At 38.4% G+C, this 19,467-nt stretch overlaps 1 protein-coding gene across 1 annotated transcript in view; it reads left to right on the forward strand.

Moving 5' to 3' along the window:
• TMEM131 (transmembrane protein 131) overlaps window positions 1–19,467 on the forward strand; it is a gene marked incomplete at both ends in the record, with an annotated part of 137,563 nt that overhangs the window by 107,671 nt on the left and 10,425 nt on the right. Inside the window, 6 exons of the mRNA XM_084235665.1 lie at window positions 32–218; window positions 1,197–1,382; window positions 2,272–2,430; window positions 2,836–3,419; window positions 10,758–10,933; window positions 14,092–14,219. Coding sequence (XP_084091791.1) covers window positions 32–218; window positions 1,197–1,382; window positions 2,272–2,430; window positions 2,836–3,419; window positions 10,758–10,933; window positions 14,092–14,219 — 1,420 coding nt within the window. The remainder of the gene's footprint in view (window positions 1–31; window positions 219–1,196; window positions 1,383–2,271; window positions 2,431–2,835; window positions 3,420–10,757; window positions 10,934–14,091; window positions 14,220–19,467) is intronic.

The raw sequence follows: 19,467 nt of genomic DNA on the forward strand, positions 1-19,467 counted from the left end.
TTTATACTCACTCCTGAATTTTTTCCTTCAGGTTTGAAACTAAGAGAACCAAATTTCACATTGAAAAGAACATTTAAAGTAGAGAATACAGGACAACTTCAAATTCACATAGAAACCATTGAAGTCAGTGGATACTCATGTGAGGGATATGGCTTTAAAGTCGTTAATTGTCAAGAGTTTGCACTAAGCGCCAACGCCTCAAAAGACATAATCATATTGTAAGTATTTTCTACACTATATACTGGAGCACTCATTTCTCATTAACATTTTCAGATTAGAGTTCTTTAAACTCTGTATTAAGATATGTTTTCATACTCACCCTCAAAAAAGGTCTTTATCCACAAATGTATTTTTTTCACTTAATCTTTATTTGTTCATATCTTTGTTTTCAAATCTGTAAAACTCCCTCTGTCTCCAGAGTAGATCAAATAATGTTAGAAACAATTTTCATAATTATTTTCAGGGTTATGTCAAAGCACAAAGTATTAGGAAATAAACTGTAAATTCAGTTTCAGCAGCACGGCAGACTTGTATCAAGAATGTGTAATATTTTGGCCAGAAGGCAATTTTAATGCCTATAAGGGCAATAATTGCAGCATAACATAACATTTAATTGATGACCTATGTTGTAAAGTTCAAGTTTTAAATATAACCTCTGTCTCCTTAATTGACTGCTAATTCCATGATCTTCAGTGGATATTGACTTAACAGATAGCTCCATTACTCAATGTAAGGCATAACACTTTGCACCTAAAGTTACAATGCACCTCAAGGAGCAGATTCTCTGGCTGAGACCACACAGTTAACAAAAAATAAAAGTAAAATAACTAGGGCGCACAGCAGTACAATAGGAAAGAAAGTAAAGCTCATTAGAGTTAGGACGGTTGTTTTTGAAAAAACATTATTGGGAATCTGTTGTGGGAGAGGAGCATGGATTTCGAAAAAGAGGAGAAAGGAAAGAAGCTCAGAGACCTGAATTACTATTAAGGGAATAACTCCAGTTATCCACAGAATTTAATTCTTTTTGTTATTAACCTCATGGACAATGCTTTCTCCATCTTAAAATGAGGAAGTTGAGCAAAAGTATCAAAATCTGAAATTCTATTATATGTTCCAAAGGCCTGTGGGACTGGTATTGCACTTAGCCTGTTTGTGATACCTTTTTAAAACTTAGTTTTATTGTCATTCTATTTTAGGTTTACTCCTGATTTCACCGCTTCTAGAATTATTCGTGAATTGAAGTTTATAACAACCAGTGGTTCTGAATTTGTATTTGTTTTGAATGCATCCCTTCCATACCATATGTTAGCAACGTGTGCAGAAGCCCTACCCAGACCCAATTGGGAACTGGCTCTATATATCATCATCTCAGGAATAATGAGGTACTTGTGTTTTCTTTCAAGGTTGGAATTCAGGCCTCACTTGACATTGTTTATCAAGTGTCCACTGTGTGCCCGTCACTGTTCTGAGTGCTGGGGATCTGCTAAAGAACAAAACAGACCTCTATGCCTTAGTCAAGCTTATATGTACTGGTGGGAGCAGTCAGAATTGAACCTTTCTTGGATTCTAACAAGTATTGTCTCCTTTGAAATTTATTAAACTAATTAAGTACACTGTTGATTTCATAAAAGAAAAAAAGCACTCATATTAATAGTTTACAGGTAAAGTTACATTAAGTTAGAAACTGCAACTTTAGGCAAAACAGCATATCAGAAAACCCAGTCCATCTTTTTTTTTTAGCATTAGTTGGACATTGTAATAAAAAAACATTGTAATAAAATGACCTTATTGGAGGACCTACTATACTTGTTCTTCTTGAATAGCACCTAAGCAACATGAAACCTGCTAGTAGTACTTCTTAAATCCTCAGCATCCTAATCACTTCTTTTCAATGTAGTTCTTTATGTGTTCTATGAACCACATATATTCTAAATCAATTTACAGTACCCCATACATCCTTTAAGGGGAAAAAGTTGACTTACAAAGTTAAAACTAAAAAAGATAAATGCTTCTCTTGGTAATGGGAGGAGTATCTTACAAGTGTCTATTTTGATAGAAATAATTATTTCCACCATGTAAGTTGGCATTTAGTACAAATTGACAGGCAGAATTTTATCCATAATTCTTTGTTTTCACCTTGTCCACTAAAATTATCACAGGAATCTTTGTAATTTTATATCATATGGTACTTACCATAAAACTCTGCTTTTGACATCAAATTTTATTACTCTTGCACTAACAAACGAATCCCAATTCTCCAATCTCCTGCAGTGCACTATTTCTTTTGGTAATTGGAACAGCCTATTTAGAAGCTCAAGGAATTTGGGAGCCATTTCGAAGGCGACTATCCTTTGAGGCCTCGAACCCACCCTTTGATGTGGGAAGACCATTTGATCTCAGGAGAATCGTTGGTATTTCATCTGAAGGAAAGTATGTTCATATGCTGGAAATAAATCTTCTAGTATACATAGATTTGACTGGTATAATTAAAAGAAAAAATATACTCTTTTCATCTTTGGTCAGGGGAAAAAATTTCTTAATTCTAATTACTTATAATGCTCTGTATGTAGCTCTCAGTTTCTAAGAACTTATAGAAGAAATTGTGTTGTTCTTATATTGTTATAGTTAAAATATTCTTGTTAGATCACTGATTCAATTCCTAAATTTTCAGATAGAATATACATTACAGAGTTATGAAGAATATCCCTATATCTTGTTTTATCCTTAAAGTAGTTTACATAGGGGTAGCTGTACTAATGAAATAAAACATTTTAATCTTAGATTTATGTAGGTTTCTTTTTACTGATGTGCAATTGGTCTTTTTTTTTTTTTTAGCTTGAACACACTCAGCTGTGACCCCAGTCACAGTAGGGGGTTCTGTGGAACAGGCGGCTCATCATCCCGAACCAATGTAGGGAGTCATAAACAGTGTGGCCCATCAGTCCACCCACACAGCAGCCACAGCAATAGAAACTCAGCTGACACTGAAAGCATCAGAGTGAAAAACAGTACAAGTACTTCTAGCAGGACTTCTGCACAATCTGCTAGCAAAGCAAGCCCCATTCTCTTAGATTCAAATGCAGTGGCCCAGGGCCATGCAGCAGGCAGAAAGTCCAAAGGAGCAAAGCAGAACCAGCATGGCAGCCAGCACCATGTCCACAGCCCGCTGGAACAGCACTCTCCACCTCCACCGCCACCGCCAGTGCCTCAGCACCAGGAGCCACAGCCAGAAAGGCTGTCACCCGCCCCCCTCACACACCCTTCCCACCCAGAACGTGTCAGCAGCACAAGGCACAGCTCAGAGGACTCAGATATCACCAGTCTCATAGAAGCCATGGACAAAGACTTCGACCACCATGACTCCCCACCCCTAGAAGTGTTTACAGAGCAGCCGCCATCGCCATTGTCAAAGAGCAAAGGTAATCATGTATTCTGTCAGAATGGCATGTGTGTGGGAGGAAAGCCAGTGCATATTTAAGGAGCTATTGTGATTGTAGTTGTGGTAAACAACTAGTTTAATAAGTGTTCCTTTGGCTCAGATTTATCTCCAGTATGACTTCAACTTTTCTATATCAAAATGCAAATAGAAGTTTCCATTTGTTCAAAAAGATGCTTGTATTTCTTAGATTACTTACCAGACTCAGAAATTTATTGGATATTTACTGTTTTCCCTTTAACTGGCTTTGATTATTGAGTTATTTTGACCTGTTGAGCTTTTTTTTTTATTTATTTTTTAAAATACATACTGGTAAATGGATATCATCTGCCTTTTAACTCAAAAATAAGATTTCCTGCACAGCCTGTACTTTAGAGCAGGGGTTGGCACAATACAGCCAGAAGGCCAAATCACTGCCTATTCTTATAAAAAGAAAGTTTTATTAGTATTTTTCTTTTTCTTTCTGGCTTATTTCACTGAGCATGATCCCTTCCAGCTCCATCCATGTTGCTGCAAATTACATGAGTTTATCTTTTTTGATTGCTGAGTAATATTCCATTGAGTATATGTACCACATCTTCTTGATCCAGTCATCTATTTTTGGGCATTTGGGTTGTTTCCATAGCTTAGCCATTGTAAATAGTGTTGCTATAAACATAGGGGTGCAGGTGCCCTTTTGAATTAATGTTTCTGTGTCCTTTGGGTAAATACCTAGGAAAATACCGGATGGTCTCACTCATAGCAGGACTTTAGAAAACCTAAATAAGGGACCAGGAAAAAGACTAATTATAATAAAGTAAAAATCAAAATCAACAAGCAACTGTAAAACAGAGGCATACTACAGAGAGGGGGGGAGGAGGGAGTAGGATCAAAACAAGGTGGGGTGGGAATTGTATGGGGACTATAACCAAGATGAAAATGCATACATTGTGCGAAAATGAAAAATGATGTAAAAAATATATAAAATAAGTTTTATTAGAAGCCAGCCAGGCACATTCCTTTACATGTTATCTATGGCTGCTTTCTTGCTACAGCAGCAGAGTTGAGTACTTGCAATAGACCCCATCAGATGTACAAACCTGAAAATACTTATCTGGCCTTTACAGAAATACTTTACTGACCCCTGCTTTAGAGTTCTGCATATTGTATAATTTATTTCTTAGTAACAAATTACCCTGAAAACTAGTGCCTTAAAGCACCACCATTTGCTCTCTTAGTCTCTGAGGATCAGGCATCTAGGTATTGCTCAGCTGGGTTTTCTGTGTCTTACAATGCAGAAGTCAAGGTGTTGTCCACCGCTGCAGTCATCTTATGGTTCACCTGAAACTGAATCTGCTTCCAAGCTCACTTGGAATTCAGTTGAGACAGGATTCCGTTCTTCAGGCCCATTGGACTGAGTATCTCAGTTCCTTGCTGGCTATGGCCAGCAACCTGCCATAGGTCCTCTCCATAGGGCAGCTCACAGCAGTTGGTTTCACCAGAGCAAGCAAACAAAAAAGCAAGAGAGAAAAGGTTAGCAGGATAAAAGATACAGTCTATGACCTAATCTTGGAAGTGATATGCCATTACTTTTGCAGTGTTCTACTCATTTGAAGTGTGGTCCAGGCTATAATCTAGCATAAATACCAAGTAAGGATCACAGAGAGCCATCTTAGAAGTACTTGCATACCACACATACATAGGTAGGCTAATTTGGAACTTCCAAAATAAAAATTAAAAAACAGTAAATGTATTGCATTTAATCGCTATACAACCTGAGCTTTGTTCGCATCTTCCTTCCTGTGACAACTGAGCTAATGTATGTTACTTTAAGTCTGTCCACGCGCCTCCCCACTGATGTGCCCAAGGACTTTGGTTTACACAGGAAGCAGAGAAATTGGCAGCCCTAAAACACCAGAAGAAACCTGATTTCCCATGGTCCAGGAGTTTTCTGTTAGAGAATTTCTAAGTCCCAGTAATAGACTAGTTATACGGAGTCCTCTTAGGCTTATATTTACTTAGCATTTTGGATTTGCAAAACAAATACCCAGTAATGTTTGCTTATTATTTAACTTTATCCACAGGAATCTTTTTTTGTTAACTCATTAGTAGAGTTTGCATATTTTAGAGTAATTTTTATTGTAATATTAAAAGAATGCTTAGTTTTTTTATTAGATCAATTTATTGTTTTTCCCATATTGAAAGCATGAATAAAATAATGCTTTTTTATACATATTATGTATATTATCCTTATCACAAAGAAAGAGATTGGCAGCCATTGAACACCTCAGTACCTGTGTCTCAGGTAGTCCTCTGACATCCGTGTGATAGGTCCATTTTCACTTTTAGGGTCATTCATCTAGAACATAAATTTTTTAATTTAAAAATATTTCCTAATTTTCACAGCAGTCATAGAGTCAACCTACTAAAAGACATTTAAGGATGGAGCACGGGTACCACATTATTAGTGATTTTTGAGTCCACGAGGAGACAGTGATTACAAACTTCACAGGAGTAGCCCTACTACTTGTTACCCTTCCCACTGCTGCTGCTTGAAAAGAATGAAGGAGCCAGAATATTTTTCATCAACAAGTAGATTTATTGAAGTATAATGTACATAAAGAAAATAATCTTTTAAATGTCCTTTAATGGTGGGCATTAATCTCAGGGTTGCAAAATAGTGCCTTATCATAAGATTATAGGCTTTTAACTGAACAGAACCTTTATGATCTCTCTAAAGCTTACCCCCACGGCCCCTGCAAATAGTCATTGTGTTTACATTAAATATGAACCTTCTCTTTTTAGAAGCACCCTGTTCTCTACACCCACGATATCTCAAACTAAAAAGTCCTTACAGTGGAGATTATGTAACTTCTACTTTTGAAGACTATTCAAACTCTTCAAAAAAGTGATCTCCCTAAATCTTTTCCCCTCTAAGTTGGATGACTTGCAGCCCATATAGTCATCCCTTCAATCACTTTTCCTCATGAAAAGTGGCACCCAGAATTGCCCTCTGTTTATGACTGGCCTACCACCAGTGCCTGGATAGTAATTAGATTCTGTACTTTTGTGGTTTCTCCCCCATAGCATGTGAATCCTAGGGGCTGAACAGAGGCCATTGCTGGATTTAGGTTTAAAACTCTGAACCTGGTATAGTCATTTCTCAGTATGTGCATCAACTGAAGAAACAATGCTGTCTGTAACCTTCTCATTTCTGGATTTTGCAGTCTGAGGGGCAGCTTTATGTAGAGTCTGGAAAAGTAGAGTGGTAGGAATCACAAGGCCAAGCTCTACCACCAGGCAGACCCAAATCACATCCTGGCTCTGCTCTTTAACAACTTTGTGTGACTTTGAGAAAATGACGTCTGTGAGTCTCCATTTTTTATCTTCAGCAGGGAGGATACCTACTACCTACATTGTAGGATATAGCTGCTGCTGTGGTGATTATTATTAGGACAGGAACTAGTACATGACATCTTTAGCCTGCTGAGTTGAAGATGGCTGTGAAGGATCCCTGCAGAAACGTCTGCTTGGAACTTGATCTTGACAGTGAGAAATGGGACAAGCAGAGGGCTAGAGAGAGAATCCTGAGGGCAAAGCTGGTAACAAGAAAGAATCCTGAAGGCAGGCTAGCAGGACAGGAAATAAATAGTAGGTGTGGTTGGTATAATCCCAGCAAGTCCAGAAGAAGCAAAGATACAGTAGAGCTCCACAAAGCCTGGCTGTTAGATACCACTTGATCTTGGCAAGAGTAATGTCAGCAATATGATGGGACTGAAAATCAGGTTACTGTGACTCAGAAACTTTTACATCAGGCCATTAACAGTGGCCACATTTTGTGTATGTGCAGGGGCAAATGAACAAAAGGGAACATTTGCTCTTTATCCTGCAGTTTCACTATACTTTAATTGCAAATGAGAAAAAGGGATACATATATTATGTGTTTAATTATTTTTAATTTAAAAATGTTGGGAACATGGTACTTGAAAATGTCTATGAGCCAAGAACAAAAAAGCCAGTATTGCTAAGAGCAGTGATATAGATCAAAACTTTTAACACAGGAATGTGTGTGCCTAATGCACCCTGGTCACTGGTGTTGCTCTGGCCCTGGGTGTCCAAAGAGGAAGAAATCCAGACTAAGAAAGTTTCCATGAGGATTATATGGGAGACAGGCCAAACCTGATTCTAACCCTCAAGGGTAACTATACTCATGCCTCCTCCAAAAAGGGGAGAAGGTAATTGGTAAAACCAATTCCAAGGAGGTGAGGTAGGATGAGACCCAGCTCCATAGATTATAAAGGAAGGGGCATCTATGCACAAGCACATCAATACAGATGAATTGGTAAAGATGAAGAGGCAGTAGAGGGAATTAGGGGAGCTTTTGTTTGAACTAAAATAACAGTCAGCTGCTGAAGGGAGCAGTGGTAGTATAGAAACAGAAAATAGTGGAAATCTGGAACAGTCAAATTCCAAATAACTGAAATTTCTCTAGACTGGGAAGCCATGGGACATGAGGTAGATTTACAGAGCAGGCCCTCAGGCAAAACTGGGGACCCAGTTGAGGGTCACTGGCACTTTTTTGCACCTGTGCCATTTTCTTCCATTGTACTCTGCCGCCCACAGCGAAGAGTGGCAGCTGGGTAGTTGGATTAAGACAGTGTTGGCAAAAAGACTTGGAGATGAGAATGTCACAGAGGTCTCGGCAGGAGAGTGATGGACATGCCTGGCTGTGTGGAATTCGCAGAATAAGGCAGGACCTGACAGACAGGGAGAACATGTGCAAGTCAAGGGATGGGGAAACTACTCTAGCTCATGAAGTTTGTTTCAAATTCTAGTATCAAAGAGGATGAGAAGAAATGTCCTGTACATTATATGGGGCTTCTCCTGTCATATCACTGCTGGCACAATGGGCTTCAGTAGCCGCTCGCTCCTTACCCAGGTAGACTGTCCTGGTAGGGAATGTGGCCCAGGGAATGGACCTGAGCTGTTGGTTGTTACCTGGAACTGGAGACACGGCCCAACTGACTTAGACAGTTATGAGATCATTGTTAACCTTTTAGGTCACATTCATTAAAGTGCTACAGCAGATATCCAAGCATAGCACATTAAAAGCTAATAAAAAAGGGATTTGGAGGCCTCCCCGGTGGCGCAGCGGTTGAGCACTGGCTTGCGAAGCTGTCCGGAGCCTCTGCAGCACCGGTTCGATCCCCGGCTGCTCCCCGGCCACCAGAGGAGGGTCCCACATGGCGCGCAGACCTCTCCTGCCGCCCACTGCTCCCCTCAGCAGTGTACTTCTGTCCTTCTGCCAATTCTGCTCCCTGCTCTGGCTGTGGTGAATTCTCTCACCCTCCCGCACTTCTGATTGTATCCAGTGCTTGTATAAATAATAAATAAATAAATCTTTAAAAAAAAAAAAAAAAACTTAAAAAAAAAAAGGGATTTGGAGGTAAAAAGTATAAACTACTCTTTTATGAAGCAAGCTGTTTTCCCCAGGTTTTCAACTTATCTATTGGTTTGTTAAATGTTTCCTTTGCTTTAATTTGAGTATCTGTTGCTTCAAATTTTGAGTCCAGTTTAAAAAATATTACCTCCAGTGCTTAATTATTTACTAAGGAGGTATTAGGTTCTTCTAAGTTCAGATTATTTATATAGATAGTGCCTATCACCCGTGAAACCTAAAATTGTATAATTGCAGGTGAAAAATTCATTGAGTGGGGGATTGATGTTGGTCATGTGGGAAAGTTTAGATTACTCTCCACATGAACTATTGAACTCACAGAACCTGAAAAACCCTAGGGCTTGTGGGGCCAGAGCAAGCTCCTTCCCTCATGCCATGGTGGAAATGAGCTCTCTCCACTCAGGGTAGGTTGAGCACTATTAGAATTAAACCAACTGGCTGATCTTTGCTAAAGCTTCTCAAATTTTGAGACATATATTTCAGTTATAGTTCCATATCTAATACCTCCTAGAATAAGTAAGAACATAAATGATGAAATGACATTTCTGAAAATCAATCAAAATTTATTTTTTCATTCTTTTTCTAGAGAGAGCTCAGCAAACTTTTTCCTTAAAGAGCCAAATAGTATTTGAGGCTTTGTGTACCACAAACTATCTCCATTGCATATTCCCTTTTTCTTTTTTTAGTGACTTAAAAATATAAAAGTTATTTTTAGCTCACAAGTCAAATAAAATAGACCACAGAACAGATTTGCCCACAGGCTGTAGTTTGCCAACCCCTGATCTAGCAGCCAAAGTTTGAGTCGGATGCCCATTAACAGTAATCATAAAACAATCAAGTTTTTAATAAGTTGTATTAAGTCATCATTCTCAAAAGGATGTATTTTTAAGTGACATGTGCAGTGTAAGTTACTGTGGCTTAGGCGGCTTCTGTAACTTTACCCAGCCTGCTCACTCAGATAATTTTGCAGGTGCATTTGAGCTGCTGGGATCCAGGGATATCTCTGCTGTTTAGTTCAACTGAAATATAAGCTCTGTGAGGGCAAGGGTTGTGTTGTTGGTCTTCACTGCTATCTTCCCAGCAAATAGAACGCTGCCTGGCAAACAATGCTAAGTCTCTTTTATCTTGGGAGCATCCATTTTTAAATAACAGGCTTTCTGTGGCTTTATTTTGCTCTCCTTCCTATTGTAACATTATGTGACACTCTTCTGAGGGCTTTCTGCAGGGCTCTACCACCCTGTAGACTCTTGTCTTGCCTACCTTTCAGGTGAAAGGCCAAGATCATCCAACTAGTTATGGAACAGCCATCCTTTGTCACCTTTGGGTCCATTGCCAAACAGATTTGAAAGGATCTCTGCTTTTCACTTCTGTGTCTTTTCAAAACTACATCACCCTCTAGAATATAAAAAGTTTTGTAATGTAGACATACAGATTTGTCAAAAGTACTGAGTTTGCCAAAACTCACTAAATACTATACCTAGGATGGACCTATCTTGTTTGTAAATTATGCTTCAGTGAAGTTGAATTTTGAAAATATTCTAACCAAAGTTCATCAGTTGTAATAAGTATTTCTCTTTCGTAGAGGTGTTAATAATGAGGAAATCTGCATATGTGGGGGCTGGAAGTATATGGGATATTTTTGTACCTTCCCCTCAGTTTTGCTGTGAACCTAAAACAGCTCTTAAAAAAATAAAGTCTTTAAAACATTGCAGGGAAAATAATCAAAAAGGCAAAAAATGATTTAGAAAGCTTTCATAGAGTAGTTGAGAAAGAAAGCTTTATTAATCAGAAAAAGAGTACACCCTCTTCAAAAGAAATTGTTAATGGCTATGTTTTCTGAGCTACTTAAAAAGCAAGTTATTTTACTTTCGTTTTCACCCCCAGGGAAAGGAAAACCTCTTCAGCGCAAGGTGAAGCCACCTAAGAAGCAAGAGGAAAAGGAAAAGAAAGGAAAGGGAAAGCCACAGGAAGATGAGCTGAAGGACTCCTTGGCTGACGACGACAGCTCCTCCACCACCACAGAGACCTCCAATCCAGACACAGACCCTCTCCTCAAGGAGGTAGGATGGGGTCTTCCAAATAAGCCAGGGAAAGAAATGTCTCCTGCAACAAGCAAGGCACTCTCAGAGATCAGACTTTGTAATACAGATTGAACTTTTATGTCTAACATTTGCACAGGCAGGCCTGAAGAGTCACTCCCCTGCAGAAAGCACTCACAGCTCTGGGGTGGATGTCTTCCACTCCCCCAGGGAAGAATATTTGGGTTAAAGTTAATGAAATAAATTAGTTAGAAAATTAAAACATTGCTAGAAAGTTAGGGACTGTCTGGAATAGCAACTACTGTAGCTCATGAAATTTGTTTCAAATTTTAGTATCAAAGAGGATTAGAAGAAACGGTACCAATTTATGTGGGGCTTCTCCAGTTGTTTCACCACTGGCACGGTGGCAGCTCACTCCACCCAGGTAGACTGTACTAGAAAGGGATGTGGACCGGGGAAAGACCCTAAGTTTCTGGTTGTTACCTAGAAATGGAGACACAGACCAGCACACATCAGCTCGCTGAGAAAGCTCCCTCACTCTTCACAGTCCTTGGCTCTAGAGTGGTCGCTAGCATCAGGAGTAAGATTGCAAAATGCCTGGTGCACAGCAGGTGTTAGCTAAATGGAGTGTTGTGCTCCTGTTGTGGATGTGTATAAGTGACAAGTGTTCATACAGAAAAGTGAGGGTGTAACTCTATTCTGGCATTTTTATTTTTAGATAACTATTTCAAATGTAAAAATAAAAAAATAACTATTTCAATATTGTAGCCCATAATTTCTTTTTCAGTTTTAATCTGGTGACCTAACAAATCATTTCTTAAAGCTATCCAACAGTGTCACCTGATACATTCATTTTCATATACAATTTACCTATGTGTTTTTATTTTTTTTCTTGTCAGTGGCCTTCCTCCTGCTTCTTTCATGGTTTCTCTGGTGCTCTGAACACCCTCAGTGCAATTCCTAGCTGGCGTTGGAGTTCTTCACTTTAGTTCATTTTAACAGCTTCAGAGATTGCCATCTACTGATGTTTGAGTGGAATCCCAACAGTTTCATTTATGAGACTAAGCATTTGGAAAGTGTTGTCAAAACAGGTTTTCTTCTAACTTGTCCTCTCTTTTTCTGACTTTCCAGCATTTTTCCTAACCACTGCGTGGGGCCCTCTCCCCGCTGAGGCATCGGATACCATCTCTCTGCACCAAGTGGCATAATTCTTAATTCTCCATTGTTCATCTCCTCCTCTTTCTCCCATCTCCTTCCCTGTCATCTGCTTCCTTACATACACAGCTCAAAGCTCTGGCCTCCATGCTTGTCAACTTCTTCCCTCAGATCTGTTTTCATTCTTCTTCCTCAGTCCTCTTGCTTAGCCTCCTGTGCTTTTATTTCTTACTGTAAACTTTCACTAACTAGATGGTCTTTTGTCTTATATGTCTTTTCCAACCCTCTTTTACCCATTCACTCAACAAATTTGTATTGAGTGCCTTCGTATAAGGCCTTTGTGCTAGTGCTTGGAGAACAACAGTCAGCAAAAAGACCTTGTTCTTAAGTTCTAAGAGTTAATAGTTAGCAAAGTTCTTGATGAGTCAAACATTCAGGAAATATTTCTTGAGTAACTCAGAATAGTCTCAGAAGGTATATGGGCAAGAGGGTGTTTTAGCCAGTTCTCTGGTTGTCTCTCAAGGATAAAATAGATTGATTTGGTATGACTATTAAAATCCAGACTGTATTAATAATTGTAAACTGTGAAACTGGAAACTGTTGGGTAGACTTTACCATGTGCTTGTAACTAACCCCATACCTGGGACAGCTTCCGCCATCTCCCCTGCCAGTACATCCTTGAATATAATGCTGCTCAAACTATCTGTGTCAAGAACCAGGTTATTGTTGCTGTTCTATTTCTAATCTGTCATACATGTGGTCCCACTGCCCTTGGTGATACTTACCCAATCTGTGTGAAGCATCCCAGGTGAGGTGAACAACACCTGAATAGATATATGCTGTGTTTGGGAGACAAAGCCATTGATCTCATAATTGGATGCCACAGCAGAGTTAATTTACTGTAACAGTACATAATTGCAGTTTCTGTACCTACCTGGACATGGGCCAAAAATAGTAGGTGATGGAGTAGTGAGATGGACAGCTTTAAGATGCAGCTTAGGTGTAGCCTTCTAGTCCAGGCTCCACACTTAAACCAGGCAAACCATGAGTGTGCTCTAGTCATGGCAGTCCTTGGGAGAAGAGACTGGGCCCTCTTGGTAACCTCATTGCCTGGCACCAAGTGGACGACAAATAAATATTGTTAAATAAGTGAATGAGTAACTAAGCCCACTCCCATTGATAGTGAATAGCTGTCAGCATTAAACCCACCATAACACTCTTGACATTGTCACTTGTGAACACTTAGTACCACCTGCACTGTTTTCTTGCTGTGGATTTTCCTTGTACTCAGAATTAGAAACATTACCAGAGTGTTTAGCTTTATATTGTAGCTCTGGCTGAAATTTTCTTGTAACTAAAGGCAAGGTTTTGCAACCCAGTATTTTATTTTTTTTTTAATATTAAATTTTATTTTTATATTCCCCCATACAATTGCAAACGCCCCATTCTGACCCCAATCCTTCCCCTCCCACCCCCCACCCCCCAAAAAGTGTCTCTGGTTCATAGTTTTTTGTTGATTTTGATTTTCACTTTCTTATATTCATTTTCCTGGTCCCTTATTTAAGTTTTCTAGATTCCTGCTATGAGTGAGACCATCCGGTATTTTTCTTTTTCTTTTTGGCTTATTTCGCTGAGCATGATCCCTTCCAGTGCCATCCATGTTGCTGCAAATTGCATGTGTTTATCTTTTTTGAATGCTGAGTAATATTCCACAACCCAGTATTTTAAAATGAAGCTACCAATTTAGCTCTGCCACTGTCACTACCCCAGTCAGGATATGAATATAAATTACAATGACATCCTTCATACCTTAGGTTCACCAAAAGATGATTATAATAAATCAAAGACTGAAAAATTGACAGAACCACAATAGTTACATTGAAGAAAAAAAACACTGTTATACATACATGTGTATATCTTTGGTTTTGTGCTAATATCTTCAGTTTTGTATCTCTACCTTCAAATAGAATTATATCAGTCATTTTTATTTATCCTTCTCAGCAACTACATGTACATTTTTACAGGATACAGAAAAACAAAAGGGAAAACAAGCCATGCCTGAAAAACATGAAAATGAAATGTCTCAAGTGAAGCATAAAAGCAAAAAACTCTTAAATGTTAAGAAAGAAATCCCAACAGATGTGAAATCCAGGTGAGAAAAATAATGAGTACAGTTAAATAAGGTGTATAAAAGAAGTTACTGTTGAAAACTAAGTAATGTTTTTATTCAGTTGGTTGGTTTTTAGGGGAAGTTTTTGCAAGAAAGCCTTGTACTGCATTACATTCCTAATGGGTTTTTTCTAATGTCTAAGGTTCCTGCCATTGAATAGGGACATCCGTATGCTTCTGGTGTCAGACATGTAAAAGGCAGAGTTAACAACTTATGAAAACTTAAAAGGAGATTTTAGGTTGGTAATTCATTACCAGGAGGAGCACCTTTCCATTTCTGCACAAAGATGACTTTGATGGTTAAGCCAAGATAAAGTGTAACTTTTCTCAAAAAGATTTCTAAATCTGCTCACTAACCCAGAGTTGAGTTGGAATCTAGAATTCTGCGCTATAAAACTTGGAAGAATTTGTTCTTATCTAAAAAAAAAAATGCTCAGGGCAGATAGGACCTATCTAACAGTTCTACCGTAACACTCCATTCCAGTCCCTATGGAACAGGATTCTCATGGGCCCCACAGGGAAAGTTTGCTGCTGAGTGTTTCCCCAAGTAAATAAATGGGTTGAACTCTTCGATTAATACCTGTTTGTCTCATACTTTCATTAAACCTGAAATCTAATGAACTAACTTTAGCTTTAGCATTATTCATAGTTCCCTTCCTAATTCATTATATAAAATGGCCATCAGCGTGGAAGCCATTATTTGCCTTCTTGTGGCATTGGCCCAGGAATTCAAAGCAAGTAGGTATATAAATTAATAAAATAAGCATAGTTTGTCATCATTAGACTTGGCCTTAGATTTATGAAAGGTCTGTTCTTACTTTGATTCTGGGAATAATAATTGAGTTCTATAAATACCATTAACTTAGAATCTATCCTTAGATTTTTTTTTAAAAAAGATTTATTTTTTTATTTATACGATAGCTGGGGTACAGGCCAGAAGCGCGGGAAGGTGAGAAGATTCACCACAGACAAAGTGGAGAACAAAACAGGCAGACGGACCAAAAGCACTGCTGAGGGGAGCAGCAGGCGTGACAAAAGAGGTCTGCCACGCCATGTGGGAATCTCCCTGGCCAGCTGGGAATCGAACCTGCGCTGTAGAGGCTGCGGACAGCTTCACAGTGCGGCACTCAACCCGCTGCACCACCGGGGAGGCCCTATCAATCTAAGGCTTAACTCAGAAAGGGGCAGTCAGTTCTTAGAAACAAAAGCTAAATTAGTGATTTCTGTAGTAAAATTTAACCTTGTCCCTGAACTTATAAAATAACATAGTGTATGGCAGTGATTAGTAATGGGGTATGTACACATAAGACTTACTCTTTTGTTCATATTATTAGTTTGACCCAATCTCACCATTTGTTGAAAATTATCTAGTCCAGCTAGAAGAAATGTCAAACACAGTTGACTTTCTCATGTGAGAATTCAACCTGAGCCACTATTAGTGGTAATATTCTGGCCCCCAGGATAAGAATAATACTTGTCTAGTAACTAGTGACTAGGAATGATTTTTCTAAGCCTTTTTTCAAACCTAGATAATTCATCAGATTATTTTAAAGCTAATGAGGGTAAAAAGTCCCAATTATGAAAAACTCTTAAGTTTTCCATATGTAGAAATCTTGTCAGAATAGTCATGCTGTAATTTTTATCATAAATTTAAAAATTAAAATTGTAAGAATTATCTTAGCAAAACCATTCTTTAGGTGGCTGGCACCAAATCTACATTGTTTATTAGCCCTGATACCTGAGGTCAATACATAAGACATAGTATTTTTAAAACAAATAATACGTGTTAATCCTGCCCCGCATCCCTCTTCTACTGACTTCTGTTGTGTTGTAATTTTTTTTCATGAATAATGTAGCTATTAGCAGATTTGGTCTAGAAAAGGTCCTAAGACTACACTTAAGTGCCACTAACTTTGTAAGAACTTTCTGATAAATCAAAATCTAGAGTGGCCAGTTCTCTAACACCCAATTCGGAGACAATTAGAATGATAACTCCTGTTCTCTTGATGTGTATAGTTAAGAGACAAATCATTATCAGAAGACAGTTTTAGTGTTGTGCTCTAAATTGTTGTTTGTACCTACTAAAATCTATATGCAACCTAAGTCTTCTAATCTCCTTAATCTAATCTCTTTAAACTCACTGATCTTGTTTTATCAGAACTTGATCGAAGTATTGAAAGTCAGAATTCATAAGTACATCAAATATGGTCTTTTTAATAAAAATCAGAAGGTGGCCTTTCTAAATAAAACCATTCCCTATACCAAGTTATGATAGTAAAGGTCTTCTTGCACTGTCATTCAGGTAAAATTGCTCCTACTTCTAACATTAGTGCTACCTGAAATTCCTATCACCTAGTAAAAAGTACTTTCAATGTATTACTATGAGATTCCACATATCTGAAGGAGGCACATTTTCTAAAAAGAGCTATCATTAATAAAAATATATAATCATTTTCTTTTGGAAACATTATTTGGTTAGGAATAAGTTTTTATTTTATGTATCAGCTAAAAAGCAGATCTTCTAATAATAATAACATCTGTGGACTTAACTCATACTTACTTTAGCAAAAATTAGTCTTTAAACATACCATTGTTAGAATGTATGTCATCTCTCAGCCAAAAGTCTCAAGTACTTAAATACTAAACCCATTCTCCCTTAAATGTGATAAGGCCAGACAGAGGGTTGCCTCAGATATAGTCTTTGCCTGTTATGCCTCATCTTATCATCCTCCCAAGTGTTGACTTCAAAAGAAATCATATCCTGGGAGTATAGAGCATGAGACCACACTGACAGAGATCTGTCCTGTCCATTTTTTCAGCTTCAGCACTACAGAAAAGAGCCAGTAGACCCCCAAAGGCTATTTTTAGATCAGAGATGCCAGGGGTGAGTGAGAGTTAGACCTCAGATAATATAAGGACTTTGGCATGATCTGTGATTTAGGATATCAGGACGATCCTTTTGTTTTCTATTTATTAACCAACATTTTTTACATGTTTACACAATTTAAATGTAATAATCTAAAGTAAGCAAAAAAAGTTTGATAAAATAATTGCACTCTTTCTAATAATCTGTTGAAATAGTATTACTCAGTTCAGAGCTGTGAGTTTCACATTCTGTCCTCCAGACTCCCCAGCATTGGAAGAGCCCAATCTTGCCCTCAGCTCTCTGCCTCTCCTCTTCTCCAGACAGGCACCTATATCCTTTCTACATGAGCACAAATAAAGCTGGCATCTCAACTACTTTACTCTGCTTCCCTTTTAGAAAGAGTCACTTAAATTAAAAAGATTCTCATCCATTTTTTTTTTCAGAAGTCTTAAAAAAAGGTTTCTTGGTAGAGATCATCTGGCTTAATTTAGGAAAGCAAAAGCAAATAGTTGTCTAGCACTTCTTTCTTTAAAAACAATTAATTTTACATGGCACCAAATTAAGCTTTGTATAAATAGCTCCAGCCTCCCACAATTATAAATGACTTACTTAAAAATAACACTCACCCACCCATCTCCACCACCGCTACCACCACCACCAGACTCTGGGTGTCTGTGTCATGGGAGCCTCTTATTTTCTAAAAAAAAAAGTGGAGTTTTTAAGTAACCCTGTCACTCTAAGTAGAAGGAAGACAGAAGATTTATAAAGCTGTAGCATTTAAGTCTCATCCATAAAGTGGCTTTTTTTCATGTTAATTTGTTATCCAGCCTACAGTTCTACTAATTTGAGTTAACCAAGACCCTTTGGATTTTTGATAGCTCTATTACTAATTCCAAATATAATACCTATTTATTCTAGAAAATTTATGAAGTATAGAGAAACAAGAATGAAAAATGACCTTTGATATATTTATGTTTATAGTCTCTGTTAAATATTTATTTGTTTATGAAATCATGCTTTATGTATTGTCCTGTCAACTGATTCTCTTGGATAGAGGTGGAAGCATTGCATCTGGAATGTTTAAGTCATTCTGACCTTTGAAATCTTATGTGAATTCGTATTGTTGACTGTCCAAGAACCTAGCAGAAATTGACTGCCTTCTAGAGGTGAAAACTTGGTGTGGAAACAAAGGAAGATCATGTAGTACATAGAGAACCTGAAATATGGGGCCAAGGGGAGACCAGAGTGGTGTGTTGAAGTCACCTGAAGGTTGGGGATAGAAAGTATACACTAAGATGGAAAATGTCAGAGATACATTAATTTTATAACATCTCAGCCAGTGAATTGTCTAATATTATTGATGAAAAACAAGTTACAGCTCTGCCCTGTGCTGAGAGCACACAGCTATCACCAGAGACACAGTGGAGATCATTAAAAACTTTTGGCAGAATTCCTTTAAGGGCCACTAGGCTCTCATCTGTGTCAGCCTTCCCCAGAAATGCCCTTGGACCATGTTAACTTAGATCCTGCCATAGGACTGCTCCATCCCATGACTTGATCCCGGTGGACATTAATAACCCATCATGCCTCCCTTTTTGCCTTGGCTGACAGAGCCATTTAATTGTCCTGTTCACACATGTTTATTTTGTTATACTTACCACTAAATCTTTTAGAAAGCAAGTAAATAAATAAAGAGTATATTTAAATTTTTGCTAGGAATAAACCTGCGTTCAAGAATAAAAAGGAAAATTCATCACACCCCATTCACCTTAGACTTCAGGCAGATAATACACTCTATTTCAGGCAGATAACCCCACTGCTACTTTCCAGTGACTCAGTGGGGTTTGTGAGTAACCTAGGAACTCAGCCTTGGCTCATTTCATAGTTTCTATAAGGAAAAATGTATTCAAGCTTTTGAATAGCAGAATCTCTGAGTTTATAAGTCTGAGTCCTTTCTGAATCCCGGTATTCAAGACTCCCATTAGTATTCTAAATGGTAGGAGAGCCTCACACACAAACAAAATTACTTTGCACTTAGCAGCCCCCAAATGGCAAGTTTGTTCTAAAGTAAATGTTTTATGTACATTACCTGAGGTAGGTGCTCTGACCCATCACACATTAAGTAATGGACCTCAATTTATCGTCAGCATTCACATTAGCAAAGGATAAATCTGCTAGTGCTTAGTGTCTCCTGAACAGTCTTAAAAGTGTTTGAAAAGCAGGGCCTCCCCTGGTGGTGCAGCGGTTGAGCGCTGGGCTGCAAAGGTGCCCGCAGCCTCAGCAGCGAAGCCCTGTTCTATCCCCAGCCTCCAGCGAGGGTCCCACATGGCAAGCAGACCTCTCCTGCCGCACCCGCTGCTCCCCT

The sequence above is a fragment of the Talpa europaea genome, assembly GCF_964194135.1.
Source record: "Talpa europaea genome assembly, chromosome: 6".
Lineage (NCBI taxonomy): Eukaryota > Metazoa > Chordata > Mammalia > Eulipotyphla > Talpidae > Talpa > Talpa europaea.